At 38.8% G+C, this 22,466-nt stretch overlaps 4 protein-coding genes across 5 annotated transcripts; all 4 read left to right on the plus strand.

Annotated features, from left to right (window-relative positions):
• The first annotated feature begins 2,142 nt into the window (after nt 1-2,142).
• On the plus strand, nt 2,143-2,808 carry LOC137965469 (brassinosteroid-responsive RING protein 1-like). Its single transcript, XM_068811737.1, has 2 exons — nt 2,143-2,188; nt 2,555-2,808. The coding sequence occupies exons 1-2, from the start codon at nt 2,143-2,145 to the stop codon at nt 2,806-2,808; spliced, it is 300 nt and encodes a 99-aa protein (XP_068667838.1).
• Nucleotides 2,809-3,123: 315 nt separating this feature from the next.
• Nucleotides 3,124-6,945, plus strand: LOC137965811 (protein RBL). The gene is made up of 5 exons (XM_068812164.1): nt 3,124-3,227; nt 3,352-3,450; nt 4,428-5,518; nt 5,610-5,871; nt 6,582-6,945. Exons 1-5 carry the CDS (start codon nt 3,209-3,211, stop codon nt 6,716-6,718), a joined length of 1,608 nt encoding a protein of 535 aa, XP_068668265.1. The 5' UTR covers nt 3,124-3,208; the 3' UTR covers nt 6,719-6,945.
• A 929-nt stretch (nt 6,946-7,874) lies between these two features.
• Nucleotides 7,875-11,146, plus strand: LOC137966056 (equilibrative nucleotide transporter 3-like). 2 transcript variants are annotated; one of them, XM_068812517.1, is made up of 10 exons: nt 7,875-8,466; nt 8,625-8,702; nt 8,808-8,912; nt 9,106-9,261; nt 9,360-9,503; nt 9,622-9,727; nt 9,842-10,017; nt 10,143-10,303; nt 10,453-10,711; nt 10,836-11,146. In XM_068812517.1, exons 2-10 carry the CDS (start codon nt 8,661-8,663, stop codon nt 10,941-10,943), a joined length of 1,257 nt encoding a protein of 418 aa, XP_068668618.1. In that variant the 5' UTR covers nt 7,875-8,466; nt 8,625-8,660; the 3' UTR covers nt 10,944-11,146. The 2 variants fall into 2 exon arrangements, with proteins under 2 accessions (XP_068668618.1, XP_068668619.1); XM_068812518.1 differs by having other exon boundaries at nt 8,632-8,702.
• A 4,819-nt stretch (nt 11,147-15,965) lies between these two features.
• On the plus strand, nt 15,966-16,277 carry LOC137966735 (signal peptidase complex subunit 1-like). The gene has a single exon (XM_068813432.1). It carries the CDS (start codon nt 15,990-15,992, stop codon nt 16,269-16,271), a length of 282 nt encoding a protein of 93 aa, XP_068669533.1. The 5' UTR covers nt 15,966-15,989; the 3' UTR covers nt 16,272-16,277.
• The last annotated feature ends 6,189 nt before the right edge of the window (nt 16,278-22,466 follow it).

Consider the following 22,466-nt stretch of genomic DNA (forward strand, 5'->3'; position numbering starts at 1 on the left):
GGAGGTTTTATTTAATCAATGAAACTATTTTTTCTCTATAGTACAAAAAGTTTTAGGAATTATTTAAAAGAAATATAGACTATTATTAAAAAAACAATATGATCTTAAACATTCAAAAAAAGATAAATAACATATGATAATAGTCTTTAAGTACTAATATTTATGGCTTTACACTCTGCGATACGTGTTCATTTCTATAAGAAAAAAGAGAAACATGGCAAGTCTTTCCATGTAAACGGAAGTTAATGTGATATCTTCCGTTCACAAAAGTTTCCTTATATATTGCACGATATACATCGAAACCAACGGAACCCTCAAGTTCTATCGTTTCTTTCCTTCAACTCCATATCGTTTATTCCGTCGCCATCTTTACCTTCAAATTTACATCTATCATGGTTTTGAAACAATCTTTCGACCGCGATTTGGATAAGAATGATGTTTACAAGGTATTTCTTTAAGGATTGGTACTCTTCATTCAAATTGCTTTCAATTTGTGCATTTGTGTTCAAAGATCTAACTACTAGGGCTTATTTCCTCTTCTCTATTTTAGTTTTTTGAAAAGAAAAAATGTTTGAGATTTAAAGATCTATGTGAGTTTGAAAGCTATGCTCACTTTTAGTTTGCGGAATTGCTTATGTTGATGGGAAATTTAAGTTTTGCTTTTTCTTCAAAAGGGTTGGTAAAAAAAAAGTCATGATAGGAAAACATCTTCCTTGTAAGTATAGAAGACCCAATATTTTTATTTTGCTACATCGTATATACAATGATGTTGATTGGATGGTTGAAAGGTTTTTTATTTTCCGCAAGAATCGTTCAATTTTATGATTAAACGAATATGAGGATCATTAGATTTAGTGATTAGATGATTGTAGGAATTATTCGTATACTTGACTGATTTTTTAGGAAGAGGAAAGTCAGAGAGAGCTAATTGCCTTGTTGCAAATGAGGTTCAAAGGAAGATAACTTATTGTGAAGCTTAATGAGTCATTATTTTTGGGAAGTTTATATTTATTTTTCTTTGATTCTTGCATAAGTGTTTCTTATGTGAAACACATTCTTAAAACATTAGTTTATGTGAAACCCATTATGCTTGATAATGTAATTCATTTTTTTATTATATGATACAGTTAAATTATTTATTAGTTAGGCTAATGTTCTATAATTTGTAGGCCAATACTTACTCATCAAATCGAACAACAAGCCAACATGGTTTTAAAGGACTTCGAAGGTGGAAAATCAACAACCATTTAGCCAAAAGTAAGTAACAATGAAATACTTTTTTGTTGTTGTTTGATTTTAGGCAGATGTTAAGGATGCATATCAAGGGAAAGATTTTGATTATTTTCCTCATCTTGTTAGTGAATAATGAGTATTGGACTAGAAACTGCATTCTTTGATAACACTATTGAAACATGTCAAAACACTTGCAAAGTATGGATGGAGCTTACATTACTTAGATAAGCAAGTTAAATATTCATGAAATGAGACAGAAAAATTCTACTTAGGAAGATGGGGTAATTTTCTATGAAAATTTTTATATGACATGATACAATCTTTACATGGAAAGAAAACAAAGAATTCCAGGGGAATTTTTTCTTAACTGTAAGCCTTATAGTAATAGAATAGGGTTAGAGTCCCATCCATTGCCATCTATTTTTATATGAGGAAGGCTCTTTACATGGAAAGAAAACAAGGGCAAGGCAAACCCCTCTTCCTTGATCATTCTAGTAATTTACAGGGGAGCTAGGGAGGGGGGCTCTACCTCATAGATAGATGAGAGAGGGACACTCCTTATAGTAGTCTTTTTTTCCTTTAAATTATGACACTAATGTGATGCCATCGTTAATTTAATCTCTTTTTTTAGTTGAATTAGCTACACCGAACTCAGCCTCCTTGTGTTGATAATCAGATGGCCTCTTGATGTGGAGGCTGTTGAGAAACGGGTTAGATTAACCCGGTCCGGTTAGGATCCTGTTGGCGGGTTGAACGTGCACTACGGTCTCTTCAGGACTCAGGAGACGACGAACAGCCGTGTAGTGAACAGAAGAGGAAAGTGAACTTCCATTTGAGGAGTTCCAGCGAACTACTGCAGTCCGTCTCCTAAAAATAGCATCCAGTGACGTAGTGTTGTAGACACTTGGCATGAGTTCCCTCGCGGAGGAAACAATGAAATCCGAGAAAACTCTAGGTATAAACGGATCCTGATATTATCCGGATCCGAAGTTTTTACTCTAACGGATCTTCTTCAGATATCTAATGAGAGGTCCGCTTTTATTCCGTTAACGGAATCGCACCGCAATGAAGGAACTTTGCGACTCCCTTTGCTTTTAAGGTTAAGGTTTCCTAAACAAACGCTCAGTGTCGGGAGTAACTTTCTGTTGTTTGTCGAACAGTCCAGCCACGCTTCTTTCTTTCGGTGTCGTGTGGAACACATTTCCTCCCTCTTTTCCGGCTTGTGAGTCTCGGCGATTTCCTCGATTTCGACATTTTCTGGGCTGAAACTCGGCCGGGGCACCTCTCGAAGCTGCTATCTATTCTGTGATATTGATACCAGTTATCTGGTTAGACGAGCTGCGGCAAGCTGGAGTGGAGACATTGGACAGCTGCGCCGTCTGCGTTTACGAGTTTGAAGCTGGTGAGGAGGGGATCCAGCAGCTGACCAACTGCCGCAACATATTCCAACGCAGCTACTTGGACCGCTGGATGGATAACGATCGGAAGATCTGGCCCCTCTGGTGCTGGATGCCCTTCATATTCGACGAGATGCAGGACTTCAACGAGTGCATCTGGGTGGCTGCCGGCGATTAAGTGATAGGGAAGCTTGGATTGGTATAGGTGAACGCCCGACCGAGTAAAACTGAATGGAGAGAAAAAAAAGTGAATATCATCAGCCAAAGGTTTTTTTTCTTTTGCTATTATAATTTATATTTGTTGCATTTTTCGGATACGAATGTTTTTCCGAATTCGAATATTATCCGATGGAGTCGGATCAGGAATCCGAAGTCCGATAGGTTCCCGGATATTCGGATTTCCGATATCCGGATATCTGCAAACGGACTGGATTCGGATTTTCGATATCCAGAACGTATCTGTCGGTTTACAGCCCTAGTCTTCTCTGTCCAGTTCAAAATTGTCATAGAAAAGAGAGGGAAAAGACGGAAATTCCGAGAGCAGCTGTGAGCTTCATCCGAGAGAAAACCCCAGCAAAATGAACGCAACGATAATAGGTAGGGAGATACCTTTGTTCAGTTTCAACTATGTTTGCGTTTGTTATAACTATGTACGAGTTTATTGTATCTCCTCTGTTGTTTTCTTGTTTTATTTGCTGAATTTTGATTTGAGCTGTTGCAGATCCTTTACAAGGGGATTTCCCAGAAGTGATTGAGGAGTACCTTGAACATGGGATCATGAAATGTATCGCTTTTAACCGTCGGGGGACGCTTCTTGCTGGTAACTACTCTTCTTTTTTTTTTTTTTTTTTTTTTTTTTTCAGTTTTCCACTTTGTAGATAAACATGGTCTTTGAAATTTGTGTTTTCTGTGTAAAGGGGCGGTAGAAAAAGCGCCGTAGTTCACTCCCCTTTCCTCTCTTTGTTCTATTTTCCTCGTTGTCTTGTTTTATCTTTCTCTTCATTTGTTTGAAAGAATTTTGTTTGCACACTTGGGGATTGATTTTTGGAAAGGATTTGATAAACGGGAACGCCGATGAATCACATTTATTTTGTTTATGACAACGTTTTGCTAGATTATTCTTCACTTCTTTCCGGTAAAATGCGATTTTTATAGTAGGGCTGGCAGATGGTTGTCTTTGTGGGTAATTGTGTTTAGCTTTGTCTATCCTCTGTTCGTCACATCCAGGTCTACGTCTCCTTGATTAAGAAGTATATTTGTATAATAATTGATACCGATAGGAAAGGATTTTAGGATGTCAGTGGCTACTACATAGATAACTTACCATAAGGCTGGGACCAAGTTAGGGAAAAGAAACAAGGAAATGAAACGGAGGGAATATTTGAAAGGATAAGGTTCCATTTTTCACTCTAAGGAACCGATCTGCTGGATTTATGCACATGCCTAATCCATGTATTCAGTCCTAACTGGGGGGTACGTTTACACAACAACAATTCTATGTTAGTGAAACTTTAGAGTTGGACGAACTAGTACCTGCTCCTTCCCATGACACATCTTGGTCACTACGACTCTGTGGCCAAAAGTGATATCATCAATGCAGTATTTCTGGGATACCTCGTGGTCTTGAAAATAATTTTAATGCAAATTTTCTGAGTTTTTTGTTTTCCCATGTTAGCGGCATTTATTTTGTGTGCAAATGAACTTCTATGATTCGGCTTCCTTCTCAAAGTCTTTATAATGGAAGCATATGTTGCTGTTCAGGAGTTGATTTGACACTTGTCTTTGTCATTTGTTCAGCTGGTTGTGCTGATGGTAGCTGTGTTATATGGGATTTCGAGACCAGGGGAATTGCAAAGGAGCTTCGTGACAGTGATCGTGTGGCACCAATAACAAGTGTCTGCTGGTCCAGAGACGGTCACCATCTACTAGCTTCTGCTACTGATAAGTGTTTAACATTATGGAATGTAAGTAGTGGAGAAAAAGTAGCTCGTGCAACTTTGCAACAAACCACACTTCATGCCCGCCTTCATCCATCTTCATCTGATCCATCCATCTGCTTGGCTTGCCCCCTTTCGTCTGCACCAATCCTTGTTGACTTAAACACTGGAAGCACAACTGTTCTTCCTGTTTCTGTCTCTGTAGCTGGTCCCTCCACTGTTTCCCATTCACGCAACAAGTTCGCTGATGGGTCGCCACCATTCACACCCACTGCAGCAACTTTTAGCAAATATGGAGATCTTATATATGTTGGAAACTCGAAAGGGGAAATACTAATAATGGATTATCAGAATACCCATGTATATGGCATGGTTTCTGTTCCAGGTGGGGCTGTTATTAAGAGTATGGTTTTCAGTAGGAACGGACAGTATCTACTCACAAATTCAAATGATCGGACTATAAGAGTTTTTGAAAATCTTTTACCCTCGAAGGGTGGAGTGAAGGCTTTGGAGGAAATCAGTCAGAGCTTGGGGAGTGAGCTAGAAGTTGTTGAGAAGTTAAAGATGGTGGGTTCAAAATGTTTAGTGCTTTCTAGAGAGTTTCAGGATTCTGTTAACCGAAGCCACTGGAAAGCTCCATGTTTTAGTGGAGATGGAGAATGGGTTGTTGGTGCCTTGGCCAGCAAAGGAGAGCATAAGATATACATATGGGGAAAAGCTGGGAATCTTGTGAAGATTCTAGAGGGTCCTAAGGAAGCATTAACTGATTTATCATGGCATCCAGTGCACCCAATAGTTGTCTCAGTTTCTTTGGCAGGGTTTGTTTATATATGGGCTAAAGATTATACTGAAAATTGGAGTGCATTTGCTCCCGATTTTAAAGAGTTGGAGGAGAATGAAGAATATGAAGAGAGAGAAGATGAATTTGACATGATGCCTGAAACTGAGAAGGTTTGGTTGAAAACTTCGATTTAGTGGATCTCCAATACCTTGATACTTTCATAACATTTATAATGTTTTCCTTGTTGGTGTTTGTTTGCAGGTGAAAGAAGAGAACATAAATGAAGATGAGGAAGTTGATATATTGGCATTTGACAAAGATTCAGCTTTTAGCGACTCTGATTTGTCACAGGAAGAACTGTGTTTTCTGCCAGCAATTCCTTCTCCAGATGTACCAGAACAACATGAGAAATGTTTAGGTAGCTCCTCAAAGTTAGAGGGGAGCACTCGGTCTGAGTCTCCACTTTCAGAGGAAGCTGGACAGAATGATCAAGAGATGAATCCAGGATCAAGTCTTTTTGAAGGTAAAATGTTTTATCTTTCATGATAAATATTTGTAGCCAATCTTCATTTTACCTGTTCATTTTCACTCCCAGCTCCACTACCACATACCTCTGCAGTTGATGTTGGCCAAAAGCATTGTTGGATTCATGGGTCCTACGACTGATGGGTGATATTACACATATGAGCGCTGCCTTTAAATGGCAGTCAACCTTGGAGAGGTGAAAGGCAAATCCAATACTAAACTTAGTAAGTGGGTAGAAAGCATGTCCTACTGGAGAGAACCATACTAAACCAATTTGGTTGCCGGTTTTGTTCAAGGCTCTGACTTGGTTAAGGAGAGCATACATGCAACTTTGCACTTTCTTTTAGAGTATTGATTACTTTCTTTACTTCTGCTTTGGGGATAAGCAATCTGAACAGTTTCTTTCTGGTCATTGTGAGTAGTCAAGGTTGACAAGAGAGGGGCATAAGGGTTTACAGTGTCTCAGAGACTTGGATTGTTTAGTTAAACTCTATAGTGGATGATGCTAGTAGAGCCTTTTGATAGGTTTATTTTGTTTCTGAGGACCTGAGGACACTTTCGTGTTAAAGCCTACTTATATTCTATTAGTGGAGTGCAAACACTTCTCAGGTTTTTTCACTTTTAAAAACTGTATACATGGGTGGTCAAGTTGTTCTTTTATGGATGAAGTTCATGCTTGTCCATGGTCTGATGTTTTATGGTTTTCAGCTGTAGGAAATTCTGCTGCTGAGGAGGTTGCTACAAATGGACGTGTAAAACGAAAAAGAAAGCCATCGGAGAAAGGGCTTGAGTTGCAGGCTGAGAAGGGACGGAAACCTGCAACTATGAAAAAGAGCAGTTGGTAAGCTGTCCAAAAGCAAAAAAGAAATCTGAGGGTCAGAAGAATGGTCCGGGCGGAATTGAGGAATTATGTGACTGATGGATGCAAATAGGTTATTTAAACCTCTTTTATCTGTGATCATGTTGTTTTTAACAGAATGTTTGTGAAATTGACTTGATGAACATCTTTATTAGTCTCAACTAAAACAACTTTTCTGATTGTTTCTGTGAAGTTGGTCTTGGAATTGTTTAATTACATGCTTAGAATCTCTTCTGTTTTTCTATATTTGGTGGGAAAATATACCATTCATAACAAACTAGTTACATACCGGAGTTCCTGTGTGATTCTTAAGTTGTGATCTCCAAGTTCCTTTTGTTAATTCATGTTCTCTGCAAAAATTGGAATATGAAGTGTTTTATTAACTCATGTTGCTTTTCTTTAGTTGCCAATAGCTTCACCATTGTTACCAGATCTTCTTCTACAAAGAAGTGCTTAAGAACTTTTTTTATTGGATAATCCAGTGCAAAATTGCATTCATTGATAAGATATAACAAATTGACTTCGAGTTATTTTTTATTTTATGAATATAAATTGTTCCCTCACATCAATCATGGTAGTGTTCAAAGCTATAGCAACTTTAATCCGGATAAAATATTGATACTCAGGGTTTTGACTCATTTTCCATGCTTGTAATATTTTATTATGCTAAATCATAAAAAAATCACTACCTTGAAATAAGAATGCATCTAAGCAATGAACATGATTAAAAAAAAATGTAACGTGACCCGTGACAAAACGAGTCATCCAAAGAAGGTTGCCAATACATATTTAGATTTTGTCACCCCCCCTCCCCTTCCACTGGAGAAACAAGGGGGGACGTCCTTTTGATAATGAAGACATGGACTCCTGGATGCCGGATTGAGCGATTTTATCATTGAACAGGTGAACCCGACAACTCCGAATCATCCGATAGACTCATCCGAATTATTAAACATCGAATCTGCCGGCATAAGTTCAGCTGGTCAGAGTGGAGGATGAGTCCAACGTGACGCAACCCAAAATGAATAAACAGGTTCTTGAAACAAGTAGCATAAAGTGGTTAGTCCGCAATCCCACATGTGGACGACCAGGAACTCAGCAGAATATTCAAACTTGGAAAAGTTGGTGACAGAAGAGATCACTTTGCCGACGCAGATTCCTTTCGGGTATGAACGTTAGCCGGACGTAAACCGGGTTGCAGCGATTCACTGCAATTGTACAAACGGAGCGTCAACTCCATAGTTGTTGCCGTGAGAACTGAGATTAGACAATGGTTTCTAACTTTCTATCGGTTGGTTGTTTCACTGGGGCGTGGCTGCTTGTCTCAACGAACCATCCCCACGCTCTTGTGAACGCAGCAGAGTTTAAATCCCAAAACGCTATCTTGAAGGCCGTTTTCAGTGCGTAATTCGGTCAAGTCCTCTTGCTCTGAGCTGGATCTTCCTCTCATTTATCTCACTTACCATAGTCAGATGAGGGCAATGTATGGAAAGCATAAAAGGGAGCGTCTCTCTCCCCCTCTCCCTATCTCGCACGGACTCTCTTTTGGTGATTTTTAGTTTTTCTATGGTTTTCCTTTTCTGCTACGGCGTGTCAACTTCAGACACTGAAAAGATTCTGGATTCGTTATAAAAGTATACGCATCTCTATCAGAATCCGGAAGGTTTGGTAACCTCTGGAGGCTTCCTCTTATCACCTTCCTCTCCTCCGTCTCCGACGGACTGGTTCCGTTCTGTAAGTGCCTTTTTTTTTTTTTTTTTTTTTTATCTTGGCTTAGTTCCTCTGTTGAAGAAGAAGGGAACTTGACGGTTCGAGACCCTGAAGTTCTCCCAATTTTTTTCCGTCGGTTTGTGAAATTTATGTTTAACTGCTGCGTCCCTTTTATCTGTTAGCCGTTAGGTGTTGTTGGCGATTCAAGTGGATCGGCAATGGGTGTAACGGAAGGAAATGAAGCTCCTGCTCGTGTTGAAGTATGTAACGTGATTGAGATTTTTTGCATTTCTTTCTGGCGATCTGTTTTCTTCTTACAAAGTTGGAAAGGTCTCTAATTTATTTGTTTTGATTTCGTTTTACAGGGGAAGTTTAAAGCTATGACTGTATGTTGGCTATTGGGGAATGGTAGCCTTTTCTGTTGGAATAGCATGTTGACAATCGAAGATTATTATGCTAATCTGTTTCCCGTATGTAAACTTTCTTATCTGCCTAATATTTGAGTCTCCATGCTCGTGATTTTTATAGTAATGTAACGTTCTTGAGGCTCTGCTTTCTATGTGCACATTAATATCAGGAATTCATCCTAATTGTGTACCTGAATGATGATGATCTTAGTCAAGAGTAAATTCTTTAATTCCCACGATTTCTCTTCTTCTGCAGAACTACCACCCTACAAGAGTACTTACCCTTGTATATCAACCATTTGCCGTGGGACTGACTGCTATACTTACCTACCATGAAGCAAAACTGAATACAAGACTTCGTAACTTATTTGGGTTTTCTCTCTTCTTCCTAAGTTCACTAATGGTTCTTGTTGTAAGTATGACTTGTTCTTTGAAGTGATTTTTAATAGCTTTTCTTCTGTTTGACATCTCATGTGGTTTAATTAGTGAACATAATGTTTCTTGTTCTAGCTGGACTTGGCGACATCAGGTAGAGGGGGGCTTGGCCCCTTCATTGGTGTTTGTATCATTTCTGGAGCTTTTGGGGTTGCTGATGGCTTTGCTCAAGGGGGAATAGTTGGCGATTTATCCTTCATGGATCCTGATTTCATCCAGGTAAATTTCTAACCATCATTTCTGTAACTAGTCTTTTTTAATTTTTTGGGTTTCTCTTCAGTATGCCATTCTTGATATTACAATGTTTTTCTTAACTGTGTATCTCTGTCCAATGTAGTCATTTTTAGCTGGACTTGCTGCGTCTGGGGCTCTAACTTCAGCTCTGAGGGTGGTGACAAAGGCGTCATTTGAGAATTCCCAGAATGGTCTACGTAAAGGAGCAAGTATGTGATTTTCTTTTACATTGTGTAGCATATATTTTTCTTGAAACTTCTTCCTTTATGTCCCTAAGAAAATTATTAGATTCCTTATCTAATTGGATTTTTTTGTCTTGGCAGTTCTGTTCTTTGCTATATCAGCACTTTTTGAGTTTCTCTGTGTGTTGCTTTATGCATATATCTTTCCCAAGCTGCCCATTGTAAAATACTACCGATCAAAAGCTGCAAAGGAAGGATCTAAGACGGTGTCGGCTGACCTTGCTGCTGGTGGCATACAACTTCAACAGGATGAAAATGTATGGAAAACCTTCTATGGTTTGTTCTGTTTTATCTGAGTAATGTGCTGAATGTAGTAAACAAAGTAGGAATTATTTGTCAATTGATTTTGATGCTTATGATTCTGATCAAGCCTTTTCTGCAGGGTGAAGAAGGTGCAAAACAGCAAGATCGCCTAAGCAACAAACAATTGTTTTTGCAAAATATTGACTATGCAATTGACTTGTATCTCATATATGTGCTCACTTTATCTATTGTTCCTGGATTTTTGTCCGAGGATACTGGTTTGCATGGCCTTGGTACATGGTAAATGCATCTGGAACTTAGTCATCTTCCACTGTCAGAGTTTTACTTATAAAATCTTTGAAACTTGACCTACTTAAAAAAATATATAGCAAGTTTTGCTGCTTCAAGTCAATTCTACATGTCTTAATTAGTGTCTGTTTGTTTTTCAGGTATGCTATTGTCTTAATAGCAATGTATAATGTGCTAGATCTTGTTGGGAGGTATACTCCTCTTATTAACTGCTTGAGGATTACATCTAGAAAGGGTTTGATGTTATCGATTATTGCCCGCTTCTTATTCATCCCTGCATTTTATTTTACGGCCAAGTATGGAGATCAAGGCTGGATGATCTTGTTGACCTCATTGCTTGGATTAACAAATGGTCATCTTACCGTTTGTGTTTTTACAATCGCACCAAAAGGGTATAAGGTTGGTTTTCGTTTAATCTTAACATTCTTCTTGGCCATGATTGTTCATCTTTAATTGGGGTTTTGAGTTGAAATTTTTGGTGGGCAGCTTGTTAATGACAGTGTTTTGTTTTTTGGTTTTGTAGGGACCTGAGCAGAATGCGTTGGGGAACTTGCTGGTATTATGTCTATTAGGTGGTCTTTTGAGTGGTGTCACACTGGACTGGTTGTGGCTCATAGGCAAGGGGTGGTGAGTTTGTTGTAGGCGGTCCCATCATTTGTACAGAAATCTGTATGTTACTGCCGCTATTGTCTCGAAATCGGGTTGAATTTATGATTCCGTTCAGTAATCTTGAAATCCATAGAAAGCAGACCAGTTATTTTTCTTTGTATTTTGTTCTTGTTTCTTTTTCTTTTTCTTATGCAAGGTAATGGCAGATTTTCACCTTGTTTTTAATTGATAGAAGATTATCATAATCCGGTTACATCTTTGATATCACAAATAAAATGATCAAGCAAATGATTCTGCCATACTTTACGACTTTATGATCAGGCATCATGGCCCGTCGGTCTAAATGATGTTAGTGTTGGTATTTTCTGAGTTGAGAAACGACGGACAGGGACGAAAGCGATGAGGGTTTCAAATTTTTTTCTTATTATTCAACTGTAAACTTAGGTTACTAGAACTTAAATAGTTCAAACAAAGAATTATAAAAAGGCCTAAATAAAACCTGTATTTACAATTAAGTCCTGACCAAATCAGGAACCAGGAACCAACAAAACTCCTCCTCCCAATTCATGAGGTAAAACCCTCAACCAAACCCGTTTTGTTACGACAAGTTTCAAAGGCGGTAAGGACTTTGTCAACATATCGGAGCCATTCCCACTCGTGTGAACTTTCTCCAACATCAATTCTTTCTTTTCAAGTACATCACGTATCCAATGTTGACATAGTTCAATGTGCTTTGATCTTGAATGAAATGTGGGATTCTTGCTCAAATGGATTGCACTTTGACTATCACAAAGTAACACATAACTCTCTTGCCGAATGTCCAATTCTTGAAAGAACTTCATCCACAATAGTTTTTTATATGCTTCGGTGATTGTGATGTATTCAGCTTCGGTTGTGGAGAGTGCAACACATTCCTGTAGTCTCGATTGCCATGAGACCACCATTCACAAAACAAACCAAATAACCAGATGTTGACTTCCTCGAGTTAACATCTCCGGTCCAATCGTCATCCATATATGCCTCCAAAACTGGTTTGCTAGCCCCGTAACAGAGACAATAACCAGTAGTACCGCAAATGTACCGAAGAATCCATTTCACAGCATCCCAATGAGCTTTTCCAGGGTTTGAGAGATAACGACTTACCACTCCAACATCATGAGCAATATCGGGCCTTGTACACACCATTGCGTACATCAATGAACGGACCACGGATGCATACGACACTTTCTTCATTTCTTCTTTCTCCTCTTCATCAAGTGTCAACTTGAGGTGACTACTAAGTGGAGAAGAACCTGGTTTGCATTTGCTCATATTGAACTGTTCAAGCACCTTTTCTAAATACCTTTCTTGTGACAACCAAAGTTTGCACCTTTCACGATCTCTAGTGATTCTCATACCAAGAATTTGTTTTACGAGACCCAAATCCTTCATTGCAAACGCATTCCCAAGCTTTTCTTTTAAAGCTCCTATCTCCTTTGTATCATTTTCGACAACCAACATGTCATCGACATAGAGTAAAAGAATAATGAAATTACCACTAGAGTACCTTTTTCATGAAGACGCAATTGTCGGAAGTGGTCTTGCTGAAATTGTTGTCACACATAAAAGATTCAAATCTTTTATACCAGTTTCGCAGTGCTTGTTTCAAGCCATAAACACTCTTCCTCAATCTGCACACCAAGTCCTCTTTACCTTTTTCAGCAAATCCCTCGGGTTGCTCCATATAGAGCTCCTCCTTCAAATCACCATGGAGAAAAGCGATTTTCACATCAAGCTGCTCAATCTCCAAATTCAAACTAGCGGCCAAACCGAGTATAACCCAAATAGAGGACATCTTAACCACAGACGAGAATCTCCTCAAAATCAATCCCCTTCTTTTGATCAAATCCCTTCACAACTAATCGAGCCTTGTACCTCGGCTTTGAGTCTGTGCCATCAGATTTCAAACGAAATACCCACTTGTTCCTTAGTACCTTCTTACCCTGAGGCAATTCAACTAACTTAAAAGTGAGATTTTTATTCAAGGAATACATCTCTATCTTGCATAGTTTCAATCTACTCACCTTTTTCCTCATGACTCATAGCTTCTTCAAAGCTTTCAGGTTTACCACCGTCAGTGAGCAAAACATACTCATGTGGAGGGTATCTTGAAGTAGGCCTTCGTTCACGATTGGATCGTCTCAACTCTTGTAAAGGTGGACCTTGATTTGAATCTAAGATATTATGCTCAATAGCACTTTCAGATTGCTCACCTTAGTTGGTCTCGATATGCTAGTTGCTTTCAACTCCTTGGTTACTCGAGATTGGTGTAAGATCAACAAATGAACTAGAAGAGGTTTTCACATTTTCAGAATTTCCCAAATTCTCAACAGTTTCTTCTTCAAAGAAAACTACATCCCGACTTCTTAACACCTTTTTCTCAATGTAACTCAAGAAAATACACTCCTTCGTCTTGCTGTCAAGCTTAGCTCTTTCACCTCTAGGAATGTGCACAAATGCTCTACAACCAAATACCCGTAAGTGTCCATAAGACACATCTTTGCCAGTCCACACCCGCTCATGAACATCACCATCTAGTGCATGAGAAGGTGAGAGATTAATCAAATGGACAACGGTATTCATCGCTTCACCCCAAAATGCTTTTGAAAGCTTCGAATGAGAGAGCATACACCGTATTCTCTCACAAATTGTGTGATTCATTCTCTCAGCTACTCCATTCTGTTACGGGGTTTTTGGCACCATTCTTTCAAACTTGATTCCATTAACCTTGCAAAAGGTTTCAAATGGCCCGCGGTACTCACCACCATTGTCAGATCGAATGCATTTCAATTTCCGACCTGTTTCTCTTTCAACTTCAGCAAAGAACTGTTTGAACACTTCCAAAACTTGATTCTTTGTCTTCAAGGCATAAGCCCACAACTTTCTAGAATGATCATCCATGAAAGTGACAAAGTAAATAACTCCTCCAAGTGTTCTATCACCCATAGAACAAAGATCGGTGAACCAAATCCAAAAAATTCGACTTCTTAGGGGGGGTTAGTCCACAATGAAGTGGAATGAATTCCCCTCGCATTACCTAGTTCATCCCACTTATGGCATTAGTCCAGAATGATTTGACTTGAAGTGAGATAACACCATTTCATCTCCTCAGGCAAAAACGACGGAATTCTGTTGCCGTCCTTTTTTTCAAGTCATCCAATTACCACGAAAGTCATCCAATTACCACGAGTGACGGTGTCGCTTCTTCCCCCCCCCCCCCCCCCCCCCTGAAACTAAAAATCACGCTCATTTCCTTTCTCTTCTCCTCTCTCTCAACCTTCGTCTCTAGAAGAAAATTTTCGCCCGACTTCTTCTCTCTTTTTCGCTGTCTCTGCTCGCTTTGCTCCTCTCGCTTGGCTCTCGTCTGCTCGCTCTGCTCCTCTCGCTCGGCGCTCGTCTTCGTCCTCTGCTCCCTCTCTCTTGTTATCTCTCGTTTTCGCCCCATCTCCCTCTCTCGTCTCTTTCTCTCTCGGCCTTTCTCTTCCCTCTCCCTCTCTCGTCTCCCTCTCTCTTTTCCCTCTAGGCCTCCATCTCTTTTCACTCTCGGCCTCCCTCTTCCTTCTCGTTCTCGCTCTTCTCTTTCCTCCTCCCCCGATTTCCTTTGATTTAACCTATTCCGGTTTCGATATCCTTCGATTTCCTTCAATCTTCTTCGATTTTCGACAGTTAGGCGTTGATTTCTTCCATTGGGCTTACATTTCCCCATTCGGCGGTGATTTCCCCCAAATTTCAGAGGGTAATCCGAAACCCTAATTTTTTTTTCAACTAAATTAGTGTTGTATTTGAGTTAATTTTAATTTTTGTGCGTAATTGATCTTGATTGTCGCGTAATTGTGGGATTTAGGGTTATGGTTTATGGGATTTAGTGTTCAATTTCGTCTTGATAGGGTTTAATTTCGGGATTAGAGTTGGGGTTTGGGACTTTTAGGGTTTTAATTTCTGCAGATGCCCTTTTATCTTGAAAGATACTTGATAACTTTTCTGATATATTTATTATTTTTTAGGCCATTGTTGTTACTCGCACTGTCTGTTCTGCTTCCTCTCTTTTCACTCATATATTACTCTGTGATAAAGTTTTATTCTTGGTACTGTTAAACTAAAAGATGAAGAGGAAAAAGAACAAGAAGAAGAAAGAAAATTGAGTTAAATGTCTAATGTTCTTTTTTTCTGGTGTTTTGGCTTTCCTATATTTGAATTAGTGGTAGTATACTAGAAACATGAATTTATTTTTATACATTTTATAGCCATTATTAGACCAAGGATTTTCAATTTGTATTAATTACTATTAACTTGTCTAAGCTCGATGGTTACTCACTGGTGTTCTCTTCTAGGTCCTCAAGGCCCACAGTTGCAAAAGGTTTTGGAAAGGCTAACTAGGTAGCACACTATTCCAAATGTTTTTATTGGTAATCTAACCCTTTGCAATGCCTCCTCTCTGATGACAAATTTTCCAAGTTGATCTGCATTTTTAGACCTGTCAATTTGGTGTATTAAACGGGTGTCAGATTCCAAACATTCTTCTATGGTAATATAGTGATGTTTTGGACCATCCAAAAGTTTGAGTATCGATATAATGTATAGCACTAGATGATTTGGTGCTCTGTTTATTGTGTATGACATTTTTTCCTTTTTCACCTGCCCCTTAACTGTATACATTGGATGCATAACTCTGCAAATTTTGTGGCTTGTTTTTCTGCTGGGGAAAAATAATTTTTTTTTTTTTGATGATACTAAGATGGCTTGTCCAAAGGGTCAAGTTTTACTTTTTGTATTTCTCTTCTTTGTTGTTATCTAGCAATTTCTTTTTATAGATGAAAGTTTAATTTATGAGGAACAAGTGCTATAATGTTTTAAGCAATCAACTGCCTGCTATACTTGCTCCTGTCACTGTTTGGCATTTGTATATCTACATGTTTTCACATACAACTTCACCATATTTCTTTTGGATATTGAACAGCTGAGCGAAACGGACCTGTTCTGCTTCTTGAATCCCTGCTCTCTCCGGTCAATCCATCTTCGCACAACTAAAATGGATTGGCAAGGACAGAAACTGTCGGAGATGTTGATGCAGATCATGCTTGTTGTCCATGCTGTAGTGGCATTTGTTGTTGGCTACACATTCAGTTCCTTCCAAATGATGCTTGTGATCGTTGCTGGTGGAGTTCTCCTGACAACATTGGTAACCGTTCCTAATTGGCCCTGGTTCAATCGTCATCCTCTCAATTGGCTGGATCCAGTTGAAGTTGAAAAGAATCCAAAGCCACAGCCTCCAATTTCTAAAAAAAAGACCTCTAAGCATCACCTGAAATAGGTTTTGATAAACATGCCAATGTGTTTTAGTTTCAAATGTTAGTATCTGCTTTGGTTATAAACAAGTGATTGTCACATGATGATTCATGTAGTTAATGGTTGGATCATATTCGTACTTTGTTTCTAATCTAAGCATTGAATCATATTCGTACAATGTTTTTAACCTAAGTATCAGGTTTGTTTTATTGGATGTTTGGTTGTATGCATTCAGAACTTTATGATGAGGAGTTTGAGACAGTTTTCATGTCGCTGTATAAAAAAAATATTTCTTTTGGATATAATTCTATATGTTGTTTTACTTGGTGACCAGGTTGTTTTACTATATATTATGTTATTACAAAATAATTTATTTATTAATTATATTCATTTATGTTATTTTTAATTGTTTTATGTACTTTAAATAATTTATTCTAGTCACACGTAATTAGTATATTAATTTATAATAATTTTTAATCATTAATTGGTTTAATTATGCAATTGCTATAATTAATTAAACAATTATGTTAATTTATTATATTCCCTTATGCTATTTTTTAATTTTTATTAATTTTATATAATTTATTATAGTCACACGTAATTAGTATGTTAATTTATAATGAATTTTAATCATTAATTGGTTAATTATCCAATTTTTAAAATTAATTAAACCATTATGTTTATTTATTATATTCCCTTATGGTATTTTTTAATTTTTATTAATTTTATATAATATATTCTAGTCACGTAATTAGTATATTAATTTATAATGAATTGTAATCGTTAATTGGTTAATTATCCAATTGCTTTAATTAATTATAAACCATTAGGTTTATTTATTATATTTCCTTATGTTATTTTTTAATTTTTTTAATTTTATATAATTTATTCATGTCACACGTAATTATTGTTTTAATTTATAATAAACTATAATCATTAATTAGTTTAACTATCCAATTGTTATAATTAATTAAACCATTCTGTTTATTTATTATATTTCCTTATGTTATTTTTAAAATATTTTTAATTTTATATAATTTATTGTAGTTACACGTAATTATTGTTTTAATTTATAATAAACTATAATCATAAAAGGTTACTCATTCTCTTCTTTATTTAGAAAAGGACACTGAAATCTGTTTTCCAAGCACTAACACTGGAATCTGTTTTCAAGCCACTTCAACTGGCCTGGACTAACACCCAAACATGAGTTGAAGTGGAAGTAATTCATCTCACTTCAATTCAATTTTCCACTTCATTTCCACTTCATTGTGGACTAACCCCCCTTAGTGGTAGGACTTCTCATGAAAGTAATTCAATGTTACTTACCCGCCAAACAATGCGTACATGATGTCATAGATGTACCATCACTCGGCACACAATCCTTTCTAGCAAAAATTTGAAACCCTTTCTCACTTATGTGACCTAACTGCAAGTGCCACAAATTGGTTGAGTTACCTTCTACCGTATTCACCTCGCGACACAATTTAACCCGCGTTGTATAAAGTGAGCTTGATTTCTCACCCCGGGCAACCACAAGAGAGCCTTTAGACAACTTCCACTTCCCTTCAACAAAGTGGCTACGGTACCCTTCATCATCAAGAGCACCAACAGAAATCAGATGAAGCCTCATGTCCGACACGTGTCGAACATTCTTGAGAAGTAACCTACACCCCACATTAGTCTCCACACACACATCTCCAATGTCGAAGATGTTGCATACCCCATTATTCCCCATTCTTACCTTACCAAAATCACCATGCTTGTAAGAAGTGAACAAGTCACGTAGAGAAGTGACATGAAATGAAGTTGCTGAGTCTATCACCCAAGTGGAGTCTTGACTTGTGAAATTGACAAAACCAGCATCACAAACAATGATCACTTCACCGTCATATGCAACGGCAGTGGTGTTTGCCTTCTCATTCTCATCAGATCTAGGTCTAGACTGATCCCTCTTTGTCTTTTCCTTCAGCTTTTTGCACTCAGACTTTATGTGTCTCAGTTTGCTTGCGACTGATCGTTGTTGTCATGACCGTGAGAGTTTCTATTTCTACTCCTTCCACGATTCTCAGTGACAAGAGCAGCTAACTCGTTTGTAATGCCCAACTCTTTACACCTCAACTCCTCATTGAGCATGCTATTTTTCACCATGGCAAGAGTCACAGTACCATTCGATGCCGAATTGCTCAATGACACTACAAGAGTCTCCCAACTATCCGATAAGGAACTCAAAAGAATCAAGGCTTATAGCTCTTCGCCCAAAACCAATTTCATAATAGTCAGTCGATTCACACAATCCTGGAACCGACTCAAATGCTCACTTACTGATGAGCCCTCGTAATACTTCATGTTCACAAGTTTCCGAATGAAAAATGTTTTGTGTTGGGTTGTTTTGTGCTCATACAAACTCTCAAGTTTCTCCCACAACGTCTTGGCATCGGTTTCGGTTGAGACATGATGAAATACCGAATCATCAACCCACTATCTGATCAAGGCTACAGTTTTACGCTTGGATAAATTCCAAGCAGTATCAGTGGCATCCCCTGTTTTCATACCCGTTACCGGTTCATAGGCATCCTTACAGAATAGGAAATCTTCCATTCTGGACTTCTAGATGGAGTAATTAGACGATGACAACTTAATCATGGTACCCTGATTTTTGTCCTCCATCCCAACAATTTACTGATAAATTCAGAACAGAAAAAAATTTACTAAAACAAAATTACTGGGACAACGTCAGACTGAGTGCAATGCAAAACTCCTCTCCTCCTTCTGCCGGCAACAACGACAGCGTCGCAGGTTTACGGCAACAATGAGAGTCCCCACAGACTCTCCCTTCTCCGAAAAATGGCAGAAAAACAGAGTTTCGGCTAACAACTTCGGCAACGGCGAGCAACAGCGACTGTAACGGCGTCGTCTTTCTTGAACTCCGTAGCGGAAATAGAACCCTAAGCTCTGATACCAGATGTTGGTATTTTCTGAGTTGAGAAACGACGGACTAAAGAGAATAGGGACGAAAGTGACGAGGGTTTCAAAAAAATTTTGATTATTTAACTGTAAACTTAGGTTACAAGAACTTAAATAGTTCAAACATAGAATTACAAAAAAGGTCTAAATAAAACCTATATTTACAAGTCCTGACCAAATCGGGACCCTACAGTTCGTTGCATTCATAAGCAATTGAACGCTGATTGAGTTTGTTTATGTTCTGTTTAAACTTATTAAAAACAGCCTTACTTTTTTATTGTAATGCGCCATCGGAGTATGTAGGTAAATGAGTATCTTTCTGCTTTTGGATGCTTATTTAACTGTTGAGATTCGTGTGTGGGTGGTGACTATCTTTCTGGTTGTGGTTGCTTACTTCACACTTCAGGGAGAAGGGGTGGGAGCAGGAACAGAGCATAGCTCTATAGGGTAGGGATCCTTTATCCTTTTTGCTGACACACGCTGACCCACCATTTCGAGAAGAGGGAGAGGGGGGCACTACCCCTCCCCTACCACTTCTCTTGCCATCAAGGAAGGAACTCACATTGGTGTTGAAGCCTTGAAGGGTAGGTCGATCGAAGTAAGCTTGCTGAGGGAGGGAGTGGCTTCACCTTGCGGTAGAATCAGTCACTCTCTTCTCCCACAGCCCACAGGGTAATATTGAACAGTGATAGTAGCCGTTGGCAACAGAAACTAAACAATCAAGTATATCTAGATAGAGCTCAGGGGGGCAAGTCGAGCGTTCACAGCGGAAAGAGTCCATGATCACATTTTCAGATTGCCTTGAATAGAGGCTGGCTCAATTTGACACTCAAATTTCTCATCTTCCTCACCCTGTAGGAAGGATTCGCGATGGGCCATGATGTATTTCGTCACGAAAAAACTTTTAGAAGCAAACCAGTGGTAGAGAGCAATCGTTCTACATTAAGCTAAGTACCGTTTTTTGTAGCCCTTCTTTCAGTTTAAGATTTGTCAAAGAGGGAAAGTTGGGTACATCAGGTGAAGGGATCACCCTTGAAAACATAGAAATCTATAATCATGGGGGCCATGCCCCCCTTCCCACAACGGTTACAATTCCCCTGCCTTAAACTGTAATGAGCGGCCTTCCGCATTGTTTCTCGAGTTAGACTTTGGTTGACTTAAAATTGGTAATCAAGATCAGCCTTAACCTGTAAATTTAAGGTTATCCGAACAGATTATCCCTGCTGAAAAGCAGTCATTGCCATGATGTTGATTCCGCATGTACCCATGCACATTTGAGAAAATTTTCATACGTATAAAGGCGATTGAAGGGCATTTCTTCATTCTGTGCCCAAAGAATCTGGGCTTTTCTTGCCTTGAAGAAGTACAGATGGTAGTCTTTTGGAATTGCTTTAAAGTTTTCCCAAGAATAACACACAAAATCTCTTCTCAGACAAGGCTAGTTTTCTTAAATGGTGGTTCTTCCCAGATAGCAAAGAAAAACAGAGCCTTGATCTGCTCATTCAACGCATCAACAAGAGCCAAAACGTCTCTAACCTCTCGCAATGCTGCGAATGCAACTTTTACAAGGCCATGTTGGTCCTTCAATCAGGAGCTTATGCGCGAAATCCAATCCAGTGCTGTGGCAGAGGCCTAAAGCTGACTGGATTAAATTAAACTTTGATGGAGCTTCCAAAGGCAAAACAAGAGAAGCAAGCATTGGAGGCATTATTAGGAATCACAGAGGAGAAGCCGTGCTTGGTTACGCAGAACCCATCGGCAGAAATTCAAGCTTTATCGCGGAATGCGTGGCACTGAAGCGCGGGTTGGAGCTGGTAACAGAAAATGGTTGGTCAAACGTATGGGCTGAAGGCGATGCGAAGTCATTGGTGGAGATAATTGCTCTGGACAAGAGAGTTAAGTCAAGAGAAGTTTTGGAGCTCGTCGATGATATAAAGCTGATCATTCCAGAGCTCGATAACTGGATGGTTACTCATATCTACCGTGAAGGTAACAGAGCTGCTGATAAGCTGGCTAAGATGGGGTTTAAATTGAATAAACTCGAGGTGTGGCAGCAGCGTCAGATTCCTCTTGAAGTTTTACGATTAACTCGTGAGGATAAGAAGGGTAAAATCATGTTTCGAAAGGCATGAGTAAGAGTTTTGTTACTGAAATCTTTGTTGATAGGCTTACTCGGTTCTTGAATCAGCTGACAGCATTCGCCTGCTATTTCTCTCCAAAGACCTTGACAATGGTCGCTGAAAGATGCGTGTCATGACTAGTCTTTGCCGTGCATTGTATATTTTGTTCATATGAATAACGAATACGTTGGAAGGACATTGAGAGCTCTTGTTCTGTTTAATGGATGGAAATACAATGTAAATGTTCTTGAACGGTTATATAATTTCTAGGGTTTTTTAATATAAAATGCAAAAATTATAAGAAAAGAGGTATTTTCTCCTTCTCTTCCATTACCGAATCATACTAAATAGACAGAGAGGCCTCTTTGTGATATCTTAACCACATATGACACAACAATCCACGAAGATGACATTTGCTACAGAGTTGAATTTCACATGGATTGGAAGAAGTACTAGAATCAGACTTAGTACAGTCACAGGTGGAGTTGCAGTACTGATTCCAGTACAAGAGTTTTGATCAGTAGTACAACCTTCCCACTTTTTCTTTATTTAAAATTTCAACTGGTCAAGCACAGCCACCGAGCCACGGCGGGTACGAGCGTTGGACGCCGACGAGTACGCAGCTCATCATCCATTCCCTCCACGTTTCCAGGACTTTGACAGTCTCAACGATGAGAGCCTTGTAGTACTGTTCTGTGGAAGAAAGTACAACGTAAATGTTCTTGGACAGGTCTTCGAACTTATAAATCAAGAAGCTGTAGGGGCGGCAGGAGAGAAAGACGGATGAACGAAGCCTGGAAGAAATTCATCATTGAGTGCAGCGTTGATGAAATCTGGGAGCGCAATCACTGCATCCCGATCTCCATTTCAGCAGCGCTGCACTCAATAATGATTTTCAATTCTGGGGAAGACTTCCTTCATCGAACCCTGCAGCTTTGCGTTTCGTGCGACTTCAGATCTGATTGTTGGTGGAGTGACATCCTATCAGAACAGATGCGAGTCATTCACCGGGAAAGCTTCTTTTGTTTAGGTTTAAGCGTTACAGGCGTTCTTCAATTGTTTAAATGGTTAGCAGTGGAGAAGAAGCAATGTGGCTTTGCTGATTTTATGGAAATGACTCTCATGTCTGCAAC

The sequence above is a fragment of the Aristolochia californica genome, unplaced genomic scaffold (assembly GCF_029961685.1).
Source record: "Aristolochia californica isolate CCGP_79_NKW_82.1479 unplaced genomic scaffold, dmAriCali1.0.hap1 SCAF_5, whole genome shotgun sequence".
NCBI classification, from domain to species: domain Eukaryota; kingdom Viridiplantae; phylum Streptophyta; class Magnoliopsida; order Piperales; family Aristolochiaceae; genus Aristolochia; species Aristolochia californica.